The sequence below is a fragment of the Gobio gobio genome (assembly GCF_949357685.1).
Source record: "Gobio gobio genome assembly, chromosome: 10".
NCBI lineage: Eukaryota > Metazoa > Chordata > Actinopteri > Cypriniformes > Gobionidae > Gobio > Gobio gobio.
This window is the reverse complement of record NC_137116.1, coordinates 9,964,382-9,992,305: the sequence shown is the minus strand read 5'-3', so window position 1 is coordinate 9,992,305 and position 27,924 is coordinate 9,964,382. Positions and strand designations below refer to the sequence as shown.

The following is a 27,924-nucleotide window of genomic DNA, read 5'->3' as shown; positions in this document are numbered from 1 at the left end:
GTTTAGATGGGGTTTAATGCTGAAGTCAGAGATCACAGAGTGCATGTTTCCTCTTGCTCAAATGAACGCTTGTGTTTTTGTCAGATCGGGAAGGACCGGCAGCTGAACTTTGACCCCTGCTGCGTGAGCTTCTTCTCGAAGGGCGAGTACATTGTGATGGGCGGCTCAGACAAACAGGCTTCGCTCTACACTAAAGACGGCGTTCGGCTCGGCACCGTCGGCGAGCAGAGCTCCTGGGTTTGGACCTGCCGCGTCAAGCCAGACTCAAATTATGTGGTCAGAGACTTTGTCACTTATTCATGGAAATATTCATTTAAAAGGGCAGTCAGTGAATCTACAAAAATATGTCTGGTTCACATTTCATCACAAAAATCAGGTAAAATAACTAATAATGGTGATTACATTATATTCATTACTGTAATACACAATTATAAATCATTAAATTCAAGGTAGCACAACAATGCATCAATACATTATAATTCAAATAATATAACTTACTTTCTTTGTTTTATTAGCTTAAAACATAATGTCACAACCTTAATGGTCCTAAAATAGACTTGATTTTTTTAGAAGCAAAATATAATATTGTGGGTGAAATGTGACAAGTTGTTGACAGAGTTTGTGAGATTTCGCTGAATGAACGCCTGTGTCTGCTGTTCTCACTCGCCTCTATTTAAGGCAGTCGTTTATTAATAGTAGACGGATTAAAGGTGTAAAATCTTACAGTGCATGTTTAATCAGAAAATGAGATGACAAACACTGGGCTGCAAATCACAACTCTGCTTCTCTCTCAAACTGTGTTTTATAAAGCAGTCGCAGTCTTTCACATACTTTGGGGCATGATTTGCAGTATTATTAGCCCTCTCTCAGAGGTGTGTAATGTGCTTCAGAAGCTCTTTGGTCTCTGAGTCTTTGGTGTCCTGCAGGTGTTAGGCTGTCAGGATGGCACCATCGCGTTCTTCCAGCTCATCTTCAGCACGGTTCATGGCTTATATAAGGACCGCTATGCCTACAGGGACAGTATGACTGACGTCATCGTGCAGCACCTCATCACCGAGCAGAAAGGTGCCACTCCACTGTTGTCAAATCTTTTTCTTTTCTTCCTCGTATCCCTGTTCCTTGCTGTGGTCCATCTGTTTCTTTGTCTCAGCTTTCTTGAATTTTTCCCAATTTCCCCTGACAGTGCGAATAAAATGTCGTGAGTTGGTGAAGAAGATCGCCATCTACCGTAGCCGACTGGCCATTCAGCTTCCTGAGAAGATCCTGATCTATGAACTTTATTCCGACGACTCCAACGACATGCACTACCGGATAAAAGAGAAGATCTGCAAACGCTTCGAGTGCAACCTGCTGGTCGTCTGCTCACAGCACATCATCCTCTGTCAGGTAAAGACTGTCCTAACACTACTAAAGTCATGTGACCGTTTCCTGGACGTACTGCACGTGCCAAATCATGTGACGTTACATCAGATCGATCAGTGAATGCTCCATAATGCGTCTAATTTTTATTACCTAAGAAGAATTTGTCAAAGTGACCAGTGATGATTTTTGTTCTTTTTCTTCTCACTATGTAGTAAACTTTGTTTTTCCCCTCAACCATAAGAAACTTTTTATGAAGAAGACCAAGAGCAGTGTTTCCCATCTGGTTTTATCCGTCAGTGCAGTTCTGTCATGTGGTGTTTTTGGGATGACATTGACCAGCTCTTTTGGGTTCTTGTTTTTCTGTTTATTCTGCTCTCACAACGAGTCTCGTGAGCAACATCACATTTGGACATGACCATTTTTCAATTAAATCAGCTAAAATTAAATCCTACCATCATCTATGAATACTTTATTTTTTACCAAAATGAGATTTTCTGCTATATAGTAACGAAAGCGTCACGATGATAAACATCTTGATGGTTCTAATAACAGGGCTCATTGTGACAGAATACACACTGTCAGTGTATGACCTCATATGAAAGAAGCGCAACATTATCAGAGCCCGATCAAACGCTCAACTCTACATGACTGAAACTCTGTGTTTTGCGGTCAGGTCAGATGTTGACCCGCTCTCTTGTGACATGAAGCAGCCTGTTCAAAACACACACACACACACACACACACACACACACACACACACACACACACACACACACACACACACACACACACACACACACACACACACACACAGGTTTGTTTTGCTATCTAAGTGAGGACATTCCATAGACGTAATGGTTTTTATACTGTACAAACTGTAAATTCTATCCCCCTTCACTACCCCAACCACTAAACCCATCACAGGAAACATTCTACATTTTTACATTTTTAATAAAACATTGTTTAGTATTTTTTTTTAACTATTTTAAATATGAAATATGAAATGTCCCAGTGTAATACCCGTGTAATTTATACAAATTTGTGTCCTCATAAATCACAAAAACAAACACAATCACACACACATAATGTGTTTTGTCCAAATGAGCCTGTAAAGGCTGATCCCATCAATATGTACATTGTAGTTTGAATACTTACTCGGTTACTGATGTAGCCCTTGTTCCCTTAAGGCGGGAACCGAGACGTTACGTCTATACTGACATATTGGGGTCTCACTTTGGAGCCCAATCACCTTCTACTGGTAACAAAAGCCAATGGATATTGGCCAGTGAGATTTGCTTGCTGAGCCACTTCTACCTGGACATACGGGTATATAAGGCTGACTCGCACTCCCTCATTCATGTTTTGCTGAGGAGCCGAGACAGGGATCCCTGCCCATTCAGCGATGGTTCAGGGTTGTGGCAGGAGGAATACCAGTAACCGAGATGCTCCCATTCACTTAGTCACGTTCAATGTAATGTCGATACTGACGTATTGGGGTCCCTATGTAAAGCGCCACAGCCTCTGAACTGTGTTGCAAGTGTCGGAGACTTAGATGCTGGCAAGCTGTAGCGTTCCCTTTTGGCAACTGCCTTCATATAGTCGTAACCTACCCAGAGCCCCATGTAAGCCCAAGAGAAAATAGCCTCCATATCCAGGAGATGGAAGGGACAGGGTTTACCCTGGAGACCGTCGTAGCTGCTGTTCCACTTCTCGTGATGTTTCTCAGGAATTCTCATATTTTTCAGCCACGACAGGTATTGTTAACGCAGGGGAAGTGTGCCTAGTCGAATGGAGAGGGTCGTTATGGAGGCCACACCCTGCCGAAGGGAGGTAACGTGCAGTGAATATACACATGTGGACTGACCCGTGGGGCAGTGCTACATATGGAAGATCTCTGCAGTACGTCCTGCCTAGCCAGGAATGGAACTACTACCATGGAGAGACAGGACAGAGCAGAAACTGCCCAGGGAAAGAGCCTAGCTTCAGACGACTTTAAAGAGCCCGATTCAAGACACGCAGATGCAAGATTGGCCGCAACCCACCGCCTTTCTTGGATATGATGAAGTACAGGCTGTAAAACTTCATCCCTGACTTCATCTCTGCTGGAGGGACAGGCTTTATTGCGTCCTTTACCAACAGGACCGCAATCTCCGCAAGCAGGACAGGGGTGTCTCGGTTTGCCACAGAGGTAAATAGGACGCCGCTGAACCTGGGGGTATGCCTGGCAAACTGAATCGCGTAGCCTAGTCTGATTGTTCGAATGAGTCAGCAGGATGGGCTGGGAAGCCATGCCCCACGCGAGTGGCACCACAGAGAGTGCCGGGGCCTAACCCGGGAAGCATAGTATCCCGAAGTAGAAGCAGTGAGTGTGGTGTCACACTTACCTGGCTATATGGGTCCTGTGAGGGACTGGCTAGGGAGTGCGTCCTTGAAATTCAAACTCCCTGCCGGTGATGAAAGAAGGGGGGGGGGGGGGGGGCTGAGCATGAGAAAGCGGGGGCGTCGCTCACTGCCATACCATGCCCTGTATGGCCCAGAGGCTGGAAACTGCTCTTTAATTGAAAAAGTGGGAACAGAAATAACCTCAAACTGAAGATTCTCCACCGGCCCTCGACGGAGACGCCGCAAGGGGATGCCAGCCCGCAGTGGCCTGGTGGTCGTGTCGTCATACCAGGGCAGGATGCTTTATGGCCTCAGTCTGTTTCTGGACTGAAGGGAACTACTGGGCAAAGTTCTCGACAGTGTTGCTGAAGAGGCTGGCCTGGGAGATGGGGGCATTGAGAAAGCGTACTTTCGACGCCCTTCATCTCAGCCAGGTCCAGCCAGAGATGGACTTACTGGACAACCAAGGTGAACATCGTCTGACGGAGGGTGAGGTCAGTCGGTGTTCCTGCATTAACCCCGGCTCAGAACTACCTTTGTGCAGCTCTTTCAGAGCATGTGCCTGATGGACCATAAATGCACCGCAACTGCACACTCCACATGTGGAATCGCCACGTAACCCTTGGTGGCCCCAGTGGGTAGTGAGAGTGGAGGAGGCTGCAGAGCGGATTTGGGCAGTAAAAGGAGCCTTCCACGACTTCTGAACCTCCTCATGCACTTGCACAGAGGCAGCTGTGAACCGTGCGCCATATTTGAACCAAGCATACAGACTACCGGCACATCCGGGAACTTAACTGTTAATTTCGTCAACGCCCCTTTTTAGGGGAAAATAAACTAGACTTCCCATAGACTTCCATACAAAATAGCGGCACAAAACAATGTCCGTACACAGCCGGCAAGGCTTGAAGAACTTAAGAAATCACTCAGATTAAACATGTCAAGTAATTATATGTCCAGCCTGCTTGCCAAGAGCGTGAAAGATACATCCACAAACTTAATTTGGTCAATTTATAAACATGTCTCTCAATTCTCCCAGCGTCAAATTGGTGTAATATTTGAATGATTTTACTTCGTTTTTGCTAGTAAACATCTTTAAATGTATATATTATGTCTTTATATTTAGAGTACTGAGAGCACTTTTCTGTCCAGCCATAGTTAACTAGCCTGACTTAGCTTCCGATAGCATCATCCGTACTTCATGATTCAAAAAGGAAGTAAAATCATTCACTGGCTTACCTGGTGACTCGATAAGGTACGTGTAAATGTCCGGGTAAGACACCTCTGGTCACTGGGTGGGGTTGTTACACCAATTTGACGGTGGGAGAATGAAGGGACATGTTTTTTAAATTGACCAAATTAGGTGTGTGGATGTATCTTTCACACTCTATGGCAGGCAGGGTGGACATATAATTACTTGACATGTTTAATATTGGTGATTTCTTAAGTTATTCAAGCCTGCCAACCGTGTATGGACGTTGTTCTGTGCCGCTATTTTGTAGAGAAGTCTATGGGAGTCTAGTTTATTTTCCCCTAAAAGTGGGTGTGAATCTGTTCAGAGACATTCTATGACGTTGCGTCGGTTGTGCGTATCCAACCTCGAGCACAAGACAAGGTGGAGGGTTCCACTAGAGTCCGATGCCCACGGCGGCCAGGACAAGCATGGTCGTCAACTCTGAATCTGATTCAGCGTGAGCAATCACCCCTGAGGGGGAAGCTCAGCTATACCATCCTCTCCAGAGGACAATAGCCCTCTCTCCAATGCATCGATTGACATCTGATCTTCATCCAGAGCACCGAATGACACACAGGGTCCCCCACGAGAGGGTCCCACGCCATCACTCGGCAGCTCGACGGCACATGGCATGCCGCTAGAGGAGTGGGAGGTCCGTGGGGGCTGGCCCGGTGGAAGAGCTCCCACTGTAACTCTCAGGTCTCCCAAAGTGTTAACCAGACCCGCGGCTCTGCTATGAGAAGCAGTGACGGGCTGGATAACAGCAGAGGGGACTTGTACCTTCACAAAAAAGGAGAGTCACGACCTGAATACCAACATGGTTTTCCAACAACGATTCACAAACTCTTTCTCTGCATGTCCCAGACATTTGAGATGCCGGTCGTGGACATCAGATGAAACCAGAAAATGACCGCATCCAGGAACACATGAATGGAAAGACATCTTTAAAAAGATACTTGCTGCCTGTGCTTGCCCTTTCAGGGAAATCTGCTCTTATGTGCCGAAGCGCTGAGGGATGAAACACTGCACTTAACCATGTAATGCTCTTCCAGGAAGCGAATCGCTGCTGAATGCGCCTTCACACTGGCAGGAGAGATCTCTGGAACATCTCTATTAGAATGGGAATTTTTGCTCTTTCTTCGATCAGGAATCAGCTTGTGTCAAAGGATGAGTGGAAGAGAGTGATCGCTGTACCTTTCAGATCCGAAGCAAAGTATGAATGAGTGAGTGCGAGTCGGCCTTATATACCCTCATGTCCGGGTAGGAGTGGCTCAGCATGCAAATCTCACTGACCAATATCCATTGGCCCGTTACTATTACTACTCTTACTAGTAAAAGGTGATTGGGCTCCCAAGTGAGACCCCTATATGCCAATATCAACATAACATCGAACATGACTGACTGAATAAGAACTAAAGTTAAAGGAACAGTTAAACATTCATCTCCTCATTTTTAGTTCATGTTCTCATTCGAACACTTATAACTCTCTTTCATCCATAAACACAAATGCAGGTGTTTGCCAGGATCTTGCTGCTGCTCTTCTCCCTACAGCAAAAGCATAAAGTGATCAAAAATGACAAAATGCATCATCAATTTGTTATTTACAGTTTTTTTTATTCGCTTTGGTACTATTTTCACAACCAAGGTGTACATTTTCAAAACTCATAGTGCTAATATCACAACAGATCATCAAAAGTGGACTTTTTTTCAAACATTTCAGCATATTTTCAAATGTGTTAATACAATACACAAAACCACAAAGTATCCTTTTCACTACACAAAATAAGTGTTTCCTCTTTATAAATGTTTCATTCACAGTAACTGCCTTTCATACAGCTCTTACTATCAAACTTTTGATTTGCATCTCTTCTCGTTCACTTTAAAACATTTGTCTATTATTTAATCCAACTGATCTTAATGGTTAATCAATTAATCATTTGGTACACCTATAGATTTCTATAGATATTGATTATATAGACATAGTTTCTACTTTGTTTGCAATTTCCGATATGGATAACCATATGTAATGAATTCTTTTTACATCACAAGCGATTTATCTTAGATTATAACTACTTTGTCAAAGTGTGTGTGTGTGTGTGTGGCCTGGTAAACTGGCCCCATAAAAATGGGAATATCCTAAATCCTTGTCCTTGCGGGGACATTTTTTTTTCCCCATGGCCATGAGGAAACTTATAAATACAGAATGTGTTTTTTTGTTTGTTGAAAATGTAAAAATGCAGAAACTTTTGTGTGATGGGTAGGTTTAGGGGTTAGGGTTAGTGTTAGCGTAAGGGGAGAGAATATACAGTTTGTATAGCTTGTAACCATTACGCCTACCTATACCCAGACAGATTATAAGAGTATAAGGGAGAGGAAATAGTCAATGACGGTGTAGCATCAGACTAATCAGAAATCAGAAGAAGGGCGACAGATGGCATCAAATATAGCATTTTACATTACAGTATGTATGCCATGTGATACTGTAAACAGATTACCATGGTAGAGTCTGCCACATTACTGTAACTCACCCTTAAAAAGCTCAACTATAGATTCAGTCATATGGTACAGTGAGAACATTTACTGTATTGGCAGCAAACTCTGTTATAGCACAGAGCCTCATGGCTGTGTCATAACTTCATCACACCTTTTGATAACACTTAATAATACTATTACAAACGTTATGGATTTAATGACATAAGTTAGGTAATGTAAGTGTATTTTCTAATGAGGCAAATGTAGCCTCTGTTAATGTAGATAATTCAGCAACGAGGGAGATTTGAAACATGTATCTTGCATTGTTTTCTGTTGGATGAACTGATTGTTAAAAGTACTAAACTGAAAGAAGATCACACTGTTGTGTTTCCGGTGATTAAACCAACTGTTCTCATTACATATTATAATAATCTTGTGTTTGAAACAATGATTATATGGACTGAAAATATGTGCAACTGAATGAAAGCATGAGATCAGGTTTTGAAAGAATGACTTGCTGTGTTACAAGTGTGATCAGTTTGGATTTTTGCACTAAGAGTTTTGAAAATGTACACCTTACTTTTGAAAATAGTACCAAAGCGAATAAAAAAAACTGTAATGCACAATAATTTTAAGAAGTTAGAAAGTGAGAATCAGTTTAATTTTGTAACCTGTGTGTGTGTCTGTGTGTTTAGGAAAAGAGGCTGCAGTGTTTGTCCTTCACCGCTGTCAAAGAGAAAGAGTGGCTGATGGAGTCTCTCATTCGCTACATCAAAGTGATCGGCGGCCCGGCGGGACGAGAGGGGCTTCTGGTGGGACTGAAGAACGGAGCTGTATGTTATATTTACTGAGACTGTCTAATGCATTTTGTTAATGCACTCTCAGACAAAAATCTTTAGTTCTATATAGAACTCTAGGGTTCTGAACCCTTCATGCCAAAAAGGTTCTATATAGGGAGAAACGTCTTAAATGATCCCATTATACTGTCATGTTTAATGGGGTATTTCAATGTTTTTATAGTTATAAAGTATGTTTATGAGCCATTTAATTCATGAAATTTAATTCAAAATAAAAATTAATTAAAACACAATTCATTCAAACTAAATCCATAAAATGATTCCATGAGCCTTTATATAGAAGCTTTTCTTTTAACTGTGTGTCTGCTGCTGTATGTGTGTGTGAGTATGAGTGAGTGTGTGAGTGTATATATGCGTGCGTCTGTGTATGTGTGTGATTGTGTTTGTCTCTGTGTGTGTGTGATTGTGTCTCTGTGTGTGTGTGTGTGTCTGTGTGAGTGTATATATGTGTGTGTCTGTGTGTCTTTGTATGTGTGTGATTGTGTTTGTCTCTGTGTGTGTGTGTGATTGTGTCTCTGTGTGCGTGTGTGTGTCTCTGTGTGTGTGAATGTATATGTGTGCGTGTGTGTGTCTGTGTGCGTGTGTGTGTGTGTGTGTGTGTGTGTCTGTGTGCGTGCATGTGTGAGTGTGTTTTTCTGTGCGTGTGTGTCTGTGTGTGTCTCTCTGCGTGTGTGTCTCTCTGCGTGTGTGGCTCTGTGTGAGTGTGAGTGTGAGTGTGTGTGTGTGTGTGTGTGAGTGAGTGTGTTCCCCTGTGTGTGTGTCTCTCTGTGTGTCTCTGTGTGTGTGAATGCAGTGTTATTTCCTCCGTCTCTGCATGTATAGTTGCATGTTCAGATTGGGCGCTGTGTGTGAGATCTCTTGATGTGTGCAGATCCTGAAGATCTTTGTGGATAACCCGTTCGCCATCACGCTGCTGAAGCAGAACACGTCTGTGCGCTGTCTGGACATGAGCACGTCACGCAGCAAACTGGCCGTGGTGGACGAACACAACACATGCCTGGTGTACGACATTCACACCAAAGAGCTGCTCTTCCAGGTCAGGCTCGCGTGAGGAGATCCCGCTTTAGCTCCAGTCTGAATCCTGGAGCTAAAAACACACACACACACTCACACTGAATCCAGTCAGCCGAATGCCTTCTGTCTGTGTCGCAGGAGCCCAATGCCAACAGCGTGGCGTGGAACACGCAGTGTGAGGACATGCTGTGCTTCTCCGGCAGTGGCTATCTGAACATCAAGGCCAGTAACTTCCCGGTGCACCAGCAGAAGCTGCAGGGCTTCGTCGTGGGTTACAACGGATCCAAGATCTTCTGCCTTCACGTCTACTCTATGGCCGCGGTGGAGGTGCCTCAGGTACGAGAGACGGCGTGAATAACATCCACAGAAGTAAAGTCAGTGGCACTGGGGATGAGAAAATACATTCAGAATTATTCTTCTAAATGTTTCCAAAATTCCATTTGTAAAGACATCATTTCAGCCCTCCTGATTTCACGGATAAATGGTTCATGATCAACATGTTTTGTTGGTCCTGGAACAACAATCCTGTCCAAAAAACATGTCAGAGCTCTGATCACAATGATATTACTCCGAAACTTAGTCTAACCACTTAAACTTGGAGTGGCCCAGTTCCGGGCCAACGGGGGGCAGGTTTAGAGTAAGTTGTCCCGATTCAAAAGAGCCCAAACACAACATAATATGAAAATCCTCAGACATGCTTATATGGTGAGACATGCTTACTCCCATGATCGTGATCATGACTCAGCGTCATTTGAAAGTTCAACCAATGGAAACTGGATCTCGGGTGAGGAGGGTGGGTATGGCTCTTACAGCTGGAGAGGGCTTGGATTGGGCTGATCGCCCTGATTGACAGGTCTCGATTTATCATGCGCCATAGAATAGGAGAGCACTCTGATAAATCATCACTTATCGACCAGGATCTTATTACTTATTACTTATTCTATGTAATTATAAAATGCTTTATTGCGGCGTTTACACATGTAAGTAGTTCTTATGTTCAGTAAAACACTCATATCTCTTGTTTGTAGAGGTTTTTTTTGGACTTTTGATAAAAAAAAGGCTACCTTGTTTCCAAATGCCATAACTTTTGATTGCTTTGAGATATCAACACCAAATTTGGCTCAGATGCAGCTGACATGATTGTGCACAAGTCCAAACTTGATCTTATGAGCGTCCATATATACTTTCTAATAGTCATCATGTCAATCATTAATAATAACAAAATAAATCAATGAATTGCATCACTTTTTCTGGGTTTTCTGGGTAGTGATGTAAAAATTTTTGAAAGGTTTTCTATTCACCATGCACTACATATCTTGTTTTTTTTTTGTAGAGTTATAAGCTATTACTTTTAAGTATGCCACTTAGATGTGAAATCATAAAAAAATGCGTTCAGGGTGTAAGTGGTTAATTTTATTCTGCAAAATAATTTGATTTAATTATTTGTATATAATGCCACTCCTAGTTTCTGTAAATAAAAAAATGTAAACCAGCAGCTTTGAAAGCATCTTGTCCGCATGGGGTCCTTTTGAGAATAGTGAAGGATTCAGTGTGAGCTGACTGTGATTGGCTGATCTGTGCAGTCGGCGCCGATGTACCAGTACCTGGAGCGCCGCATGTTCCAGGAGGCCTATCAGATCGCCTGTCTGGGAGTGACGGACAACGACTGGAGGGATCTGGCCACGGAGGCTCTGGAGGGACTCGATTTCCACACCGCCAAGAAAGTGAGGCGTCAGCCACTGCTCGACTCTGTCCTGATGTCGTAAGAGCGTTTCCGCACATGTCTCTGATTTTGTCTCTCTCATCAGGCGTTCATCAGGGTTCGAGATCTGCGCTATCTGGAGCTCATCAGCAGCATCGAAGTAAGAGTTACTCTCTTTATCTCCTTCTCGCTTCACTACTGACCGGTTCTTGAATTAGAAATCATTTTCTATTCAATAATGATTCAAAAAGGATAAAGGATAGATTTTTAGGAATCTGTATTTTTACAGACATGTGACTCATGTAAATGGCAAAATAGTCTTAAACAGTAATTGCAGTAATTCAGACTAAATAGTGCACTGGAACTACCTGGATGATTCACTTAATTATTAAAATAAAATTAAGTGTGGAATGTTAAACACTTAAAAAAAAACACAACACATGCCAACTTTGCTCCCAAATTTGTAATGAGACTCGTTTATAAACCTGTGTCTCACTTGGAAGGCTGTCTCATTGGTCAGCATAGAGTTTCAGTTATAAAATTGACTATTATTCCTTGTTATGCAAAAATTACTGTAATTTCTGAATGTAATGGTTACTTTTCTGCACTGAGGCCGTCTCAGTGACGTACACCCTGAAGACATTTTTCAATTTCATTTTGCATTTATCAGGCATAACCCTAACCATAATATTGTGTTGGACCCCCTTTTGCTGCCAAAACAGCCCTGACCCGTCAAGGTATGGACTCCACTAGACCCCTGAAGGTGTGCTGTGGTATCTGGCACCCTTTAAGATCCTTTAAGTCCTGTAAGTTGCGAGGTGGGGCCTCCATGGATCGGACTTGTTTGTTTAGCAAATCCCACAGATGCTCGATTGGATTGAGATCTGGGGAATTTGGAGGTCAAGTCAACACCTCAAACTCGTTGTGCTCCTCAAACCATTGCTCCGTGGTCCAGTACTGATGCTCACTGCCCACTGTTGGTGCTTTCGGCGGTGGACGGTTCAGCATGGGCACCCTGACTGGTCAGCGGCTATGCCGCCCCATACGCAACAAACTGAGATGCTCTGTTTTTTCTGACACCTTTCTATCAGAACCAGCATTACCTTCTTGAGCAATTTGAGCTCCAGTAGCTCGTCTGTTTGATCCCCACGTGCACCAATGATCCTTGGCCGCCCATGACCCTGTCTCCGGTTCACCACTGTTCCTTCATTGGAGCACTTTTGATAGATACTGACCACTGCAGACCGGGAACACCCCACAAGAGCTGCGGTTTTAGAGATGCTCTGACCCAGTCGTCTAGCCATCACTTCACCTCTCAGTGGTCATAATGTTATGCCTGATCGGTGTATGTGGCCTCCAGAGGGCGAGACAAAGCAAAAACATCAAAAGAGAAGCGATAAAGCCTCTCTGTGGCTTAACGTTTGTAACTAACTTTTTCATTTTACAGTTGTTCTATAAAATTGTTAGTTATTTTATATATATTTTTTTATTTTACAGTAAAATAGTATTATTGCAATAGCAATATTTTTCTTTATTAGACAGATTTAGGTCATGTTAGGGTTCTTTTTTTTTGTTCTTCACTGATCACATTGCTGAACAAGAGTGGAAATGTTCAAAATATACCAGAAATTCTCAATTTTGTCCTCAAGGCTTTTTAACTTCAAAGTATAACAAATATAGCATTTGGAAAAATTCTACTTTGCATTTTTTTTTTCCAAGAACTAAGATCCTCTTCTCCATACAGTGAGCAGTGCTGTAAATGTTGTCCATTTATGATATATTGGACCAGGGCCTAATTTAGTTTGTTGTTGACTGATAATCAGCCCTTGAATGTCAAACGCATTCACACGCCTTCAGAGAGAATGGACCTAATGAAACATTATAGTGTTGTATGAAAGAAGCACAGTCAGCTTTGGAATGTTCATGAAAAACATCAACTGTTCCTTTAAATCTGAGTTGGTGTGTGTGTGTGTCGTGTATGATGAGGGCGCTTGTGTTCTGGGAAGGAAAGTTTGTGTTGTTCAGAAATGCTTTTGATGTCTGGAGTTCTGAATGGAAAGAAAGAACTATTGAGTTTCTGATGCCTCGGGTGTGTGTGTTAATGAGTGTGTGTGTGTGTGTGTGTGTGTGTGTGTGTGTGTGTGTGTGCTTGTGAGAGTGAGTGAGTGTGTGTGTGACTGAGAGAGTGTGAGCAATAAAGGGTTTGTGTGTAAATGTTTATCAGTGTTGTTAATGTGTTTTTGTACACATTTAAACGCTGATATTAAAACTTTTACTCATGAATCTCTTATATTTAACCCCAAAATCAAGTGAAAGAAATAAGAAATTGTGTCCTTATTACAGTGTAATTATACAGTCAAGTACTCAGTAATATTAAGGTGATGTTATATGAACTGCATCTTTCTGTGTGTGTGTGTTTGTCCAGGAGAGGAAGAAGAGGGGTGAGGGGGATAACCAGCTCTTCCTCGCAGACGTTTACGCGTATCAGGGCAAGTTCCACGAGGCGGCCCGACTCTACCGGAGGAGCGGGCAGGACAGCCGCGCACTCAGCATGTACACAGACCTGCGCATGTTCGAGTACGCCAAGGTGTGTGTGTGTTTTCTCGCTGCGTCTGATCTGTGTGTATGCATGTGCACAGGAGTGTTCAGTGAACACACTCTATTTACAGAACCAGACTCGGCCTATCAGCGTAAGCACTGATTAACTTAGAAAACTGTCCCACTTTATATAAGTTGTCTTTAACTACTATGTACTAATATTTTAATTAATAATTTGATCCAATGCACTTATTGGATCTTGGGAGTGGGCGGAGCTAAAGAGATTTTTTGGTGTGTTATGCTTCTTCCAACTCTCTGATTGGTGGATTTTCATCTACAGCATCATGGGTAATGTAGTTTTAAGTTGAAATAATGCAGGCTGGCAGCTTCAACAAAAGCAAATACCATTGATTTAACAAGTTTGTACCTCACAGTAAGACTGTCTTTAAAAAATGATCGTGTTTGTCCTTCCGGCCCCCGGCTGTGGCTCTAGCAGTAGCCGCATTTCCATTACCCTTCAAATTGCGCAAATTGAAATTGCGAATTGAAAATACGCCCAATGGAAACGCGTCAATTTCGCAAAAACTCACATATATCGCAAACAAGTTTTTACGCTAGCATGAGGTGGTTTTTCAGGCAATTTGAAAAAGGAAATTTTCGCAAAACTGCAATGGAAACTGTTTTTTCGCATTCAGGTCACCTGGTACGGTCACGCCCATTATGCCCACATAGGGCCTACATATAATTTTTTTCCACTCAAGTATGTTGTAATAACAAGATCTTATGTTGTTTAAACGACATCTCCTAATAAGGACAGTGGCGTAACTTTAGTAGGCTAATGACAGACCCCTGTGCAGCCACAAATATCATAACTACCTATAGGCCTACTGTAATTAAGACACATTCAAGAAATGTATTAAAACAGAAAGACGATATAGTTTCAGCCTTAGCCTACTCAGAGGCCGCGGAAACAGCCCAGTTACGCACGTCAATCCATTCCCGACGATCTTGGTTTGCTTCTTATTTATTAAATATACAGCCAAATAGTTGGTTAAACATTGATCAAAACTAAAATACAATTTAGGCTATACACAACAAAAAAATTTTTAAAGAAAGACTTTCTAGAAAACACAATTCAATGAAGTGCTCAAAATCCATGTCCCCAGACATATGCGCATCTGATTATGTGCCTTGCTCATGCTGCTCACTTTTCATAATGAACATATGAAATTAAATTTTTTTAAGATAGCCTAACTATATGAAACTAAAAAGGCTACGTTTTCTTTAACCCTCTGTCCGACAAAGTCGTCAGCATCTTCTGTTGGATTTTTTTTCTTTATGACAGCGGAAACAACTCACAATACCCATTTTTAGCCATACAGATAGTACAAGACATAATTATAAACAGTTAACTGTCAACTTTTATTTGTGTACACTCACAATAACAGCAAAGGCCGTGGAATCTGGGAACATATTATTTTGCAGTCCACTCCAAACGCTGTCTTCATTTCAAAAATATATTTTGTTTATTAAACGCAAAGTTTTTCATTTCAAAAGCATTTCTAAATTCCGTTTATATTTCCAACAAACAAAATTCCAAGCCAAAATAACGAAGTGGTTAAAAAAACCCTTTGAGTTACCACCATGCAAATTCAAATATTTTGCTCGTCTCTGTGGCAATGCGTCAATCTGGCGTATGTAAAAGTCGATCATTCTTTACAGATGATGGTGTGTTTGGAAAGAAGACGAGTTCTTTATTAAACTCATAAAAACAATAGAATATACAATGCCACAATTTATCATAACACCTCATATGTGCCGCTCAAGGTGCTTTCCTTGCCATCAGTGCTTGGATAACACGCACGCCTCTTTCCATAAAAAATAATGGCGTGCGGTGGCTGGGATATACATAAACCTAACAACATACGTAGCATAATTTTTGGAATGACTTATCACGAGAGGAAAACAATTGTTTTAGTCGCATAACATCAGTTAATGGAAACGCGGTCATTTCGCAATATTTTTTTATCGACTTTTAGAAAATATCGCAAATCTGTAATGGAAACGCGGCTACTGACATAGTGATTGAGTCACCGGTTCACTTACACTGATGATTTAACCCAATCAAAGCTGCTAGAACTTTTGATTAGGTGCTTTAACTGCTGAGCACTTGATAGGAAATACTCACAGTGTGTGTGTGTGTGTGTGTGTGTGTGTGTGTGTGTGTGTGTGTGTGTGTGTGTGTGTGTGTGTGTGTGTGTGTGTGTGTGTGCTTGTTTATGTGATTTATGTGGACACAAATTTGTATAATGACATGGGTATTACACTGGTATTACAACATCAAGGTGGTTTATGAGGACATTTCAAATGTCCCCGTAAATCAAATCGCTTTAAAAACATATTAAACAATGTTTTATTAAAAATGTAAAAATGCAGAATGTCTCCTGTGAGGGTTAGGTTTAGGGGCAGGAGCAGTGTAGGGGGATAGAATATACAGTTTATACAGTATAAAAACCATTACGCCTATGGAGAGTCCTCATAATGCTGTTGCACCAACATGTGTGTGTGTGTGTGTGTGTGTGTGTGTGTGTGTGTGTGAGTAGGACTTCCTCGGCTCAGCAGATCCCAAGGACACTAAACTGCTGATGAAGAAGCAGGCAGACTGGGCGAAGAACAGCAAAGAGCCTCGAGCGGCTGCGGACATGTACCTGACGGCAGGAGAACACATGAAAGCCATCGAGATCATCGGAGAACACGGCTGGATGGACATGTGAGCCACACACACACATGCACGCACACACACACGCATACACACACACTCACTCACACACATACTCTCACACACACACACACACACACAAAACACTCAAACACACATACATGACATAAACCATCCTCTGTCTCTGTAGGTTGATAGATTTGGCTCGTAAGTTGGATAAAGCAGAACGGGAGCCTCTGTCCAGATGTGCCGTGTTTTTTAAGAAGTTTGATCATCACGGTTACGCCGCTGAGATTTATAATAAAATGGGCGATCTGAAGGCGCTGGTGCAGCTTCATGTGGACACTAGACACTGGGATGAGGTATGTCTGTGTGTGTATGTGCATTCTGTTTGAAACAATCAGAGGAAGTGGGTATTTCTGTTGCTCATGTTCATCAAACCCAAAGACAATAATTGTTTGTTTTCGAGTGGTCAGTGAGACGGCGTCTGGCATGTGCCGGAGTTTTTGTGTGATGTGTCTGCTGCTTGTGTTCAGGCGTTCTCTCTGGTGGAGAAACACTCTCAGTTCAGAGACGACGTCTACGTGCCGTACGCCCAGTGGCTGGCTGAGCACGACCGCTTCGAGGAGGCCCAGAAAGGTCAGTCAAGCACACCTTCACGTGAGAGAGTGTGCGTCTGCATGTTGCCTTGGCATTGATTCACTCTGACAATTAGAATTGGCAGAAAGATAAAGTTCCACACGCCTGCTCGCTTCTGAATCTCCTCACACAATGTGATAATTAAATATCGCTTTACAGAGCCTGTAGAATGCTTTGTTTTTCTCACAAATCCCATCTCGGTTTGTTTTCATCAAGAATCTTCCATTGAGTCAGAGTGATTGTTGTGTCATTACAGCAGACTCGCTGCATCCACACATGGCTCAGTCCCTGTTCACAAGACAAATTTGGCAAATGCATTAATTGCATTTTCTCCAAAAAAATGGTTGCGTTAAGTATGAAAAACATTCACATGTGTTAGCTTGTTAATTTTAACAGCTTTAATGTTATCTTATAAATTATAAAACCAATGTACGTTACTTACACTGATGATCTCTTCATCACGGCCCCTGTTAGTGGGTGGGATATATTAGGCAGCAAGTGAACATTTTGTCCTCAAAGTTGATGTGTTAGAAGCAGGAAAAATGGGCAAGCGTAAGGATTTGAGCGAGTTTGACAAGGGCCAAATTGTGATGGCTAGACGACTGGGTCAGAGCATCTCCAAAACTGCAGCTCTTGTGGGGTGTTCCCGGTCTGCAGTGGTCAGTGTCTATCAAAAGTGGACCAAGGAAGGAACAGTGGTGAACCGGCGACAGGGTCATGGGCGGCCAAGGCTCATTGATGCACGTGGGGAGCGAAAGCTGGCCCGTGTGGTCCGATCAAACAGACAAGCTACTGGAGCTCAAATCCTCAGTCCACCACTGAAAGCACCAACAGCGGGCACGTGAGCATCAGAACTGGACCACGGAGCAATGGAAGAAGGTGGCCTGGTCTGATGAATCACGTTTACTTTTACATCACGTGGATGGCCGGGTGTGTGTGCGTGGCTTACCTGGGGAACACAAGGCACCAGGATGCACTATGGGAAGAAGGCAAGCCGGAGGCAGTGTGATGCTTTGGGCAATGTTCTGCTGGGAAACCTTGGGTCCTGCCATCCATGTGGATGTTACTTTGACACGTACCACCTACCTAAGCATTGTTGCAGACCATGTACAGCCTTTCATGTGCTCTGCCACAAAGCAAAAATGGTTCAGGAATGGTTTGAGGAGCACGAGTTTGAGGCGTTGACTTGGCCTCCAAATACCCCAGATCTCATTCCAATCGAGCATCTGTGGGATGTGCTGAACAAACAAGTCCGATCCATGGAGGCCCCACCTCGCAACTTACAGGACTTAAAGGATCTGCTGCTAACATCTTGGTGCCAGATATCACAGCACACCTTCAGGGGTCTAGTGGAGTCGGTTCGACGGGTCAGGGCTGTTTTGGCAGCAAAGGGGGGTCCAAAACAATAATGATATGCCTGATCGGTGTATAAATGCATTATATCTTGGTTTCGTCATTCACAACGCTTCGAGGGAGCGAGCGATCGTTGCTGAGCCATGATAACGGCATCCTCACTGGTTAGTGGATCTGACTGAAGGCAGAGGTGCACAACTCCGTTACACAACTCCATTACTTGAGTAAAAGTTGTAAAGATAGATTTTTACTTAAGTAAAAGTACAGAAGTACTTGCTTTTAAAAGTACTTAAGTGTCAAAAGTAAAAGTAAACGTATTATTTTTGTATTGTTGTATGAATGCACGCTGTTCCATCATGGTGGTTTAAGCCAGTCATGCTCCATCTGACATGCTTGCATACATTGAACTCGTTTAAATACTTGTTTAAAAGTTACAAAGTAACTATGTCAAAGTCAAAATCATACTAGAAAAGAAAGGTTTCTACATTGTGTTTATTTGACAGGATTATGCAAAAACATATTTATGAAATGACTTCAGTTAACATTATTAGCCCAACTACGTTTTTGCATGCTAACTAACATCATTGTCGAACATTACCTATGCGTTAGTGCTGTATCCACAAGGCTATGGCAACTTGGCGGGTAAATCTATAAAGCTCATTTGACTGACCATACTTCATACCAATGTTAATTTTGACAATTTTGATTTAGTTTTAGTCAGTCTTTTGACTATAACATTTTAGGCATCTGAATTGTTTTAGTTTTAGTCTAGTTTTAATTGACTATAATAAGATTTTAGTAGATTCAATAGACTAAAATTCAGTATTTGTGGTCTGGCATCTGAGAGTCAGCTTTCTGTGTGCACTTTCGTGTTGTCGCACTTTTTCAGACTTATCCATGTCTGCTCTTCTGAATTTTAACTTTTAAGTATGACTATGGTTGCGCGCACTGCGTCTGGGATCTGCCGCCGTCTATTTTGCCATCAATTGATTGGTGTTCAAAAAATGCTTGGAAATCTTTGAACTTCATGTGATCCTACAAGAGTGATTACTGATAGGTTGTCTGCAAAAAAAAAAACGAATCACATTTTAAAGAAGAAAACAAATCATCCACTGACTTTCAAAGGGACTACGACTTTCTACTTCGAGGACCTTGATAGAAATGTAGTGGAGTAAAAAGTACGATATTTGTCTTTCAAATGTAGTGAAGTAAAAGTCATACGTTTCCAGAAAAAATAATACTCAAGGAAAGTACAGATACTCAAAAAGTGTACTTAAGTAATTATTTACTCAAGTAAATGTACTTAGTTACTGTCCACCTCTGACTGAAGGATTATGGGTAGTGTAGTTTTTCAGCAGTCACTCACTGGCTTCAGAAGAAGCATATATTACTCTCATTGTAGGTCTGTGTAAATTATGTTTAAAAAAATCAGTGTTGGTTCAGATGCTTGATCTGGAAATATGTGGCATTTATCAGGCACAGTTGCTTTACTAAATGCATTCACACACTTGAAGTCAAATCTTTTATTCTAAAAAAACACTTTTGCTATTAAAAAAAAAAACTTGTCAATTGATGCGACTGCTTTTTCCATCTGTTGATGTTTTTCAGCCTTCCACAAAGCAGGGCGTCAGGCGGAGGCCGTGCGAGTGCTGGAGCAGCTTACCCATAATGCCGTGGTTGAGAGCCGGTTCAATGACGCCTCGTACTACTACTGGATGCTGTCCATGCAGTGCCTCGACATCGCCAGAGGTGTGTATGAGCTCTGTGTTCTCCGGGAGAAAGCCGTCGTAATGTGTTAGGATGAATGTGAACACATATATGTGCGTTTTTCCAGATAACACAGAGAGGAAGGAGGAGATGCTGAAGAAGTTTCACAGTTTCCAGCACTTGGCTGAGCTCTATCACGTCTATCACTCTGTCCATCGGTACATGGTAAGTGTGACGTCCATCACAGAGTTCAGACGGTTTGTTAATGAGCGCCATCAGCTGTGACGGGTTTCAGTTGGTCTTTAAAGAACTTCATTCTGTGTCACTTTCTTAGAGGAGGCGTTTAGAAATAATTCAGAAAAGCACAAATGTGAGATCAGGTAGTGTTTGCGGCGATCATTATTCTAGACTTAAAGGGACACGCCGACTTTTGGGGACTTTAGCTTATTCCCCGTATCACCCAGAGTTAGATAAGTCCATACATACCATTCTAATCTCTGTGCGTGCTATAACTCTGTCTGACGCACCCACCGCCAGCCTAGCTTAGCACAAAGACTGGAGGTAAACGGCTCCAACTAGCCTACAGCTCAATGACTACGTTTACATGGACAGCAGTTATCTAATTATTGCCCTTATTCTGAATAAGACAATATTCTGATTAAGGTGTTTACATGAGTTGCTTTTAGAATATTCCATTCATATTCCCGTTTTACATGTTATAGAACATAGCTCGATTAATGGCACGTCATTACGTCCCCATGCCACGCTACTCTGTCTGACGTCCAATCATAGCGCGACTTTCGTGGATCTGTTAAAATCAATGGGCTCAGGCAACCCTCTGTAACTGTACCTGCGGGTGTCGCTGTTGGACAGTGTTCCTTTATAAAAACGAGTGATTTATATATATTTTATATATAAGCAGATTATATATATTTACGTTGTTTTATTTTTGTAATATTATATATTGAGTCTTTCAGGTTTTTTTGAAGAGACACTGCCCATCTTGCCTCTTTCTTAACAGTCTACATTTCGAATAATAGCTTTGATTAATGATGAAAATTAAGGTTTCAAAATCGTGATTGTTTGGATTGTTTTTTTTCTGCCGTCGAGCCACAGGCGTTCACTGAATGGCCATATGGCTCGCGAGCCTAGAGGTTCCCGACCGCTGTTATAAGCAGACAATTGTGAATCTGGGATAACAGATAAAAACGTATTGTATTTTACTTTTACAATGAGCAGAATTATTACAACACAAATAAATATAGAGAAGGCAGTGTCAGAATGAGCAGTCAAGCAAGACACGCACCAACCATAGCAACACGTCATGGCAACGATATTTCAGACTGACAGATACGTAAAAGATAAACAGGACATTTGAGCGCTTTGTTACTGTTTTGTACGCGCTGTTATATTAATTATAATTCAAATTCTGTTTTATTTGTCACAATATTATTGATGATTGTTGAGAGGGGCACTTTTGATACATTTTTAAAAAGGGCAGGGGCTCGAGCCCCCAAAGCCCTTCCCTCTGCACTCTCCTGGTGTGTGTGTGTGTGTGTCCTGTCACAAAATGCGGCCGAAAACTCCTACACAGCGTTAATAGTTAGATTAAGGTGTGTACATGTCTACAATGCACTTTGATAGTGCGACTAAAATAGGCATACTCCACATGTCTTAATTCGATTTTTGTTTAATTTTTTTTGTATGACTTTAACTGGATTAAGGTAATTAGAAATCGCTGTTTACATGGTAGTTTCTGAATCAGAGTATGGTCTTAATCAGATTAATATCAGAGTATTGTTGTCCATGTAAACGTACTGAGTAAGTGACAAAATAACACCAACATTTTCCTATTGACATGTTGTGATGTGTATAGTTACATCGTGTACTAAGACAGACGGAAAATGAAAAGTTGTGATTTTCTAGACCGATATGGCTAGGAACTATATTCTCATTCCTGCGTAATAATCATGGAGCTTTGCTGCCGTACCATGAGTGCAGTGGCGCAATGATATTACACAGAGTCGGCGTGTTCCTTTAAGATCTGCTCACTCCAAGAACCAAAGCCATAAATATAACTGTATTGATAACTATATTAGCGTCCACGCCGGCGGACGATATCGTTCTGTTAATTATAAGTGTGCTTCAGTTTTGTCATCTGCCGCTTTAAATGCTCAAGCTCTTTAAAGTCTGTTGGATTCTGATTGGCTGTCAGTGTTTTTATCAGTAATCAGCTTTTCAAAAAATCATTTTGAAAGTGATTCCAACAAAATTGTTCCTCTATGCCAGTTGTGGTGTGGATATTTAGAATGATTTTTAAAACAATGACTTATCAGTCAGTATAAACAAACACAAATATTAGTGTTAGATGAATATGTGTTTAGCCTGGACACTGTAACTATCAAATGCAAATGAAATCATTTCTGTTTGCCTGAAAACCTGAGAGCGGAGTTTATTTCAGACGTCCAGCGCATGCAGATATTTTGATGAAATGTGTGTGAGAATCCTGCAGAGTTTGTGTGAATGGATCATTTAAAACACATCTTGTGTTGTGATTGATGTAAGATGTTCTGTTCATATTTCAGTCGGAGCCCTTCAGTTCCAACATGCCAGAAATTCTCTTCAACATCTCCCGGTTTCTCTTCCACAACCTGAGCAGAGACGTTCCCATGGGCATCTCCAAAGTGTATCCTTCACTCACACATCCACACACACACACACACACTCGTGAACGTTTGGAGGGTTTCGTGAGATACTCATAGTTTAGTGTTGAAGTGTTGACAGAGCTGATGTGTGCTGTGATCATTGGCTGGTGTGTGTGTGTGTTGAATGCTGAATAAACCCTTTCCCACCACCTAGGCCAATAGAGACTGTGAATGTCGAAACACTTGAAATAAGAGTGTTTTTTCAGTGTATGATCTGATCTGTCACTACACACACACTCACACACTCACTGTAATGTCTCCAGCATGTGTATTTTGATTCTTGCTCGAGAGCACGTCATGGACAGAACATGCCTCAATCTCCTGTGTGTTATTATTCACGTGATGCTGCGTTTACAGTCGGTCACACATCTGGCGTCATGTCAGTGAGGATGCTTACCAGACTGAATTGACATTTATGATTTGTTTTTGAAATATGTAAGCCTATATAACTTAAATACATCTCTTCAGTCTTCATATGTGACCCTGGACCACAAAACCAGTCATAATGGTAAATGTTTGAAATCTAAATAAATAATCTTTCCATTGATGTATGTTAGGATATGACAATATTTGGCCCAGATACAACTTTTTGAAAATCTGGAATCTGAGGGTGCAAAGAAATCGAAATAGTGAGAAAATCGCCTTTAAAGTTGTCCAAATGAAGTCCTTAGCAATGCATATTACTAATAATAATACATTTTTGATATATTTACGGTAGGAAATGTACAAAATATCTTCATGGAACATGAGCTTTACTTATCCTAATGATTTTTGGAATAAAAGAAAAATGTATCATTTTGAGCCATACAATGTATTGTTGGCTATTGCCAGAAATATACCCGTGAGACGCATGACTGGTTTTGTGCTCCAGGGTCACAGATGTTTGACAGTAATGATTCAGATGTGAACATGTACATGAAGGACAAACGAAACACACACACAAAGGTGAAGTATGAATTCAGAAAGATTGGAATATTGCGAGTCATGTCGGCCACTTTTATAATACGTGCAATGAAGTTCGTAGATATGGGAAGAAGGAGGCGGGAACCGGCGAACGTTCAACAACTTTAATTCAAAATAAACACAAACTGACAGTAAAAGCGCCAGCCCCTCACGGACGACTGCCGCGCACACACATAACAAAATGTAAACAAAACACAACGTAAACTCCAGGCCTGGTCCTCTCTTGTCCTCCACTTCTCTCGCTCGTCAACCTCGCCACATACCGATTTCATGATACTTTTATGGTGCTTTTACCTCCTTTTTGATGCTTGAGCTCTCCAGGCCTGCATGAAAAAACTACCTTAAAGGGATAGTTCACCCAAAAATGCAAATTCTGTCATCATATACTCACCCTCAAGTTGTTCCAAACCTGTATGAGTTTCTTTGTTCTGCTGAACACAAAAGAAGATATTTTTAAGAATGTTTGTAACAAAACAGATAGAGCAACCATTCACTACCATAGTATTTTTTCCCTACTATGGTAATGAATGGTTGCTCTATCTGCTTGGTTACAAACATTCTTCAAAATATTTTCTTTTGTGTTCAGCAGAACAAAGAAACAAATACAGGTTTGGAACAACTTGAGGGTGAGTAAATGATGACAGAATTTGCATTTTTGGGTGAACTATCCCTTTAACCCTCTGGTGCTCTTTGGTCATTTCTGACCGTAAAGTTTTCTGTTTTGAAATGTTAAAAATCACTGCTTCGTCGGAATGATATGAAACTTGGTGACTTTTCTTGCATTAGGTATGTAAACACACACAAAAATTGGGGTCATGATTCGAGCATGCTAATTGGTTGTGAAAAAAAAAGTAGCGTTCATTGTCTTTGGTCATAAATGACCGACCATAGGAAATGAATGGGAAATCGGCAAAAACACAAAAATTCACAGAATATTTGTGTTTACAATCTACAAATAGGCCACATTGCTGAAAAAAAGTACACAGCAGTAAAGGGGTGACACTCTAAAATATCAAGAGTGTGATATTGACACATCCACTCACACACACACGCACACTTATACACACACACACACCTATGAAAAACTGAACCTATGAACCACATTTGGAATTTTTAAAAATCACAGCTTCATCAGAATGATATGAAACTTGGTAACTTATTTGAGGGCATGATTCAAGCATGCTAAGTGGTCGTAAAAAAAAAAATACTCCCACTTGTGGTCAAAAATTACACCATAGGAAATTAATGGGAAATCAGCAAAAACACAAATTCACAGAAAAAAAAAATCTGTATTTCTAACAAAAATATCTAAAACTTTATAATAAATAGTCTTTGAGATTTTTTTTATATATATTCAAATCCATCGACAACAAAAAAATCATTAAATATGTTGAAAACAGAACTAGGGAATTCTCAAGCCTCTCCATATAGACCTCTAGTGATTACACCCATGGTTTCATGATTTCTTAAATAATTCCAAAAGAGGGCGCTAATCTGCCTTCAAAAAAATTTATTTCGAAGGCCTAGTCTCTATTTTAACCTGAAATACTGCAATAATAATAAAACAAAATTACAAAAAAAAAAGTTGTATAATTTTCATTGGCAAAAATAGACCATAATTATTGCATAAATATAAATACCATCAAATCATCTCAAAATACAAAATTAAAAAGAAAAAATATTGAAGAAAAATAAATTGCATTGGTTTTACTGGGGTGGAGGAAGTTTAATTTTTAGGTGTCAGGTCACTTATGACAGGGAAGACAACCAATGTAACCCCTAAACGAAGAGCACCAGAGGGTTAAATAGTTCCTTTTGTTTTCCACGGAAGAAAGAAAGATTTATGCATTTGGAATGAGTGTGAGTAAATTATGCAATTGTCAGTTTTCACGTAGCCTTTGCTTTAAATCAACACATTTGTTGAAAACAAGCATAAAGCAAAAGTGAATGCAAAGTTTACACTCGTGGTTTTGAAAGATTTCCCTTTTCATCATGGTTTTGTCACTGATCCGGATTTGATGCATGATGATTGTTTGTTTGGACCCTTGACTCGAGGTTCAGCGATACGCTGTACGCTCTGGCGAAGCAGAGTAAACTTCTGGGAGCGTATAAAGTAGCGCGGCACGCCTTTGAGAAACTGCAGGGCCTGAAGATCCCGTCCCGCTATCAGGAGAGCATGGAGCTCAGCTGCCTGACGGTGCGCTCCAAGCCCTACCGGGACAGCGAGGTTTGTGTGTGTCATGTTACAGCTACTGTTCGCAGAAGTGGTGCCTGTTGGTCAAAGCTTGTGTTTGCTCTAGGATTTGATCCCGATGTGTTACCGCTGCTCCACCAACAACCCTTTGCTGAATAACCAGGGCAACTCCTGCATCAACTGCAGACAGCCGTTCATCTTCTCTGCCTCCTCTTACGGTGAGCTGCTCATATACCTGTCAATCATAACCTGTTGCTGAAAAGTAGGACTGTCTGTTTGTTATTCTGCTGTTTCTTCTGGTTTTTAGTCAACCGTCTGGTCAATAATTAAATTTGGCTCACTGATTAGTTTTGTGAATGTTTTTTGACAAACCTTTTCACAGTGTTGGTCAAAAACGGGTGAGATAATCTTCAGGAAATGTGTTGTTCTTCAGTAGGGTGTTTCCTGGAGAATACAGACAGTGGGCCAGTATCTTGGCATTGGTTTTAAATATGTGTGTGATTTATGCTGTGTATTCAGAGGTTCTTCCGCTGGTGGAGTTTTATCTGGAAGAGGATATCTCAGACGAGGAGGCCGTGTCTCTAATTGACCTGGAAGTGCCTCGCATGGAGAGAAACAGCGGCTGGCAGGAGATGAGCAGCGGAGGTAACATCTCATTCACATCACGTATCCATTCATACGCAGGGCAGAAGAGCCAAAGAACAGCTTTAGGGAGACTAGAGACTCAATGGCACCAGTATCTACATATTACATTTACATTTATGCATTTAGCAGCCGCTTTTATCCAAAGCGTCTTACAACTGAGGAATACAGGAAGCGATCCGTCATGAAGAGGCTTTGGACATTACTTAGAGTAACATAAGCTAGAATAGGGAGGGAATAGAGGAAAATACACTCACCTAAAGGATTATTAGGAACACCTGTTCAATTTCTCATTAATGCAATTATTTAATCAACCAATCACATGGCAGTTGCTTCAATGCATTTAGGGGTGTGGTCCTGGTCAAGACAATCTCCTGAACTCCAAACTGAATGTCAGAATGGGAAAGAAAGGTGATTTAAGCAATTTTGAGCGTGGCATGGTTGTTGGTGCCAGACGGGCCGGACTGAGTATTTCACAATCTGCTCAGTTACTGGGATTTTCACGCACAACCATTTCTAGGGTTTACAAAGAATGGTGTGAAAAGGGAAAAACATCCAGTATGCGGCAGTCCTGTGGGTGTAAATGTCTTGTTGATCTAGAGGTCAGAGGAGAATGGGCCGACTGATTCAAGCTGATAGAAGAGCAACTTTGACTGAAATAACCACTCGTTACAACCAAGGTATGCAGCAAAGCATTTGTGAAGCCACAACACGCACAACCTTGAGGCGGATGGGCTACAACAGTAGAAGACCCCACCGGGTACCACTCATCTCAACTACAAATAGGAAAAAGAGGCTACAATTTGCACAAGCTCACCAAAATTGGCCTGGTCTGATGAGTCTCGATTTCTGTTGAGATATTCAGATGGTAGAGTCAGAATTTGGCGTAAACAGAATGAAAACATGGATCCATCATGCCTTGTTACCACTGTGCAGGCTGGTGGTGGTGGTGTAATGGTGTGGGGGATGTTTTCTTGGCACACTTTAGGCCCCTTAGTGCCAATTGGGCATCGTTTAAATGCCACGGCTTACCTGAGGATTGTTTCTAACCATGTCCATCCCTTTATGACCACCATGTGCCCATCCTCTGATGGCTACTTCCAGCAGGATAATGCACCATGTCACAAAGCTCGAATCATTTCAAATTGGTTTCTTGAACATGACAATGAGTTCACTGTACTAAAATGTCCCCCACAGTCACTAGATCTCAACCCAATAGAGCATCTTTGGGATGTGGTGGAACGGTGTGCATCCCACAAATCTCCATCAACTGCAAGATGCTATCCTATCAATATGGGCCAACATTTCTAAAGAATGCTTTCAGCACCTTGTTGAATCAATGCCACATAGAATTAAGGCAGTTCTGAAGTGGAAAGAGGGTCAAACACAGTATCAGTATGGTGTTCCTAATAATCCTTTAGGTGAGTGTATATATATTTTTTAA

The 27,924-nt window shown here is 41.5% G+C and overlaps 2 protein-coding genes across 3 annotated transcripts in view; both read left to right on the top strand.

Moving 5' to 3' along the window:
- rab35b (RAB35, member RAS oncogene family b) overlaps positions 1-27,924 on the top strand; it is a 761,740-nt gene that overhangs the window by 519,544 nt on the left and 214,272 nt on the right. The window lies entirely within an intron of this gene.
- The window catches only part of ift122 (intraflagellar transport 122 homolog (Chlamydomonas)), a 48,657-nt gene that overhangs the window by 17,286 nt on the left and 3,447 nt on the right, over positions 1-27,924 (top strand). For both annotated transcript variants that reach the window (XM_079827828.1, XM_079827829.1), the window contains exons 9-26: positions 85-276; positions 927-1,065; positions 1,184-1,386; positions 8,143-8,280; positions 9,176-9,340; positions 9,457-9,654; positions 10,902-11,042; positions 11,127-11,180; positions 13,446-13,607; positions 16,162-16,328; positions 16,468-16,639; positions 16,814-16,916; positions 19,878-20,018; positions 20,104-20,201; positions 22,562-22,662; positions 25,706-25,871; positions 25,945-26,056; positions 26,358-26,483. In XM_079827828.1, coding sequence (XP_079683954.1) covers positions 85-276; positions 927-1,065; positions 1,184-1,386; positions 8,143-8,280; positions 9,176-9,340; positions 9,457-9,654; positions 10,902-11,042; positions 11,127-11,180; positions 13,446-13,607; positions 16,162-16,328; positions 16,468-16,639; positions 16,814-16,916; positions 19,878-20,018; positions 20,104-20,201; positions 22,562-22,662; positions 25,706-25,871; positions 25,945-26,056; positions 26,358-26,483 — 2,578 coding nt within the window. The remainder of the gene's footprint in view (positions 1-84; positions 277-926; positions 1,066-1,183; positions 1,387-8,142; positions 8,281-9,175; positions 9,341-9,456; positions 9,655-10,901; positions 11,043-11,126; positions 11,181-13,445; positions 13,608-16,161; positions 16,329-16,467; positions 16,640-16,813; positions 16,917-19,877; positions 20,019-20,103; positions 20,202-22,561; positions 22,663-25,705; positions 25,872-25,944; positions 26,057-26,357; positions 26,484-27,924) is intronic.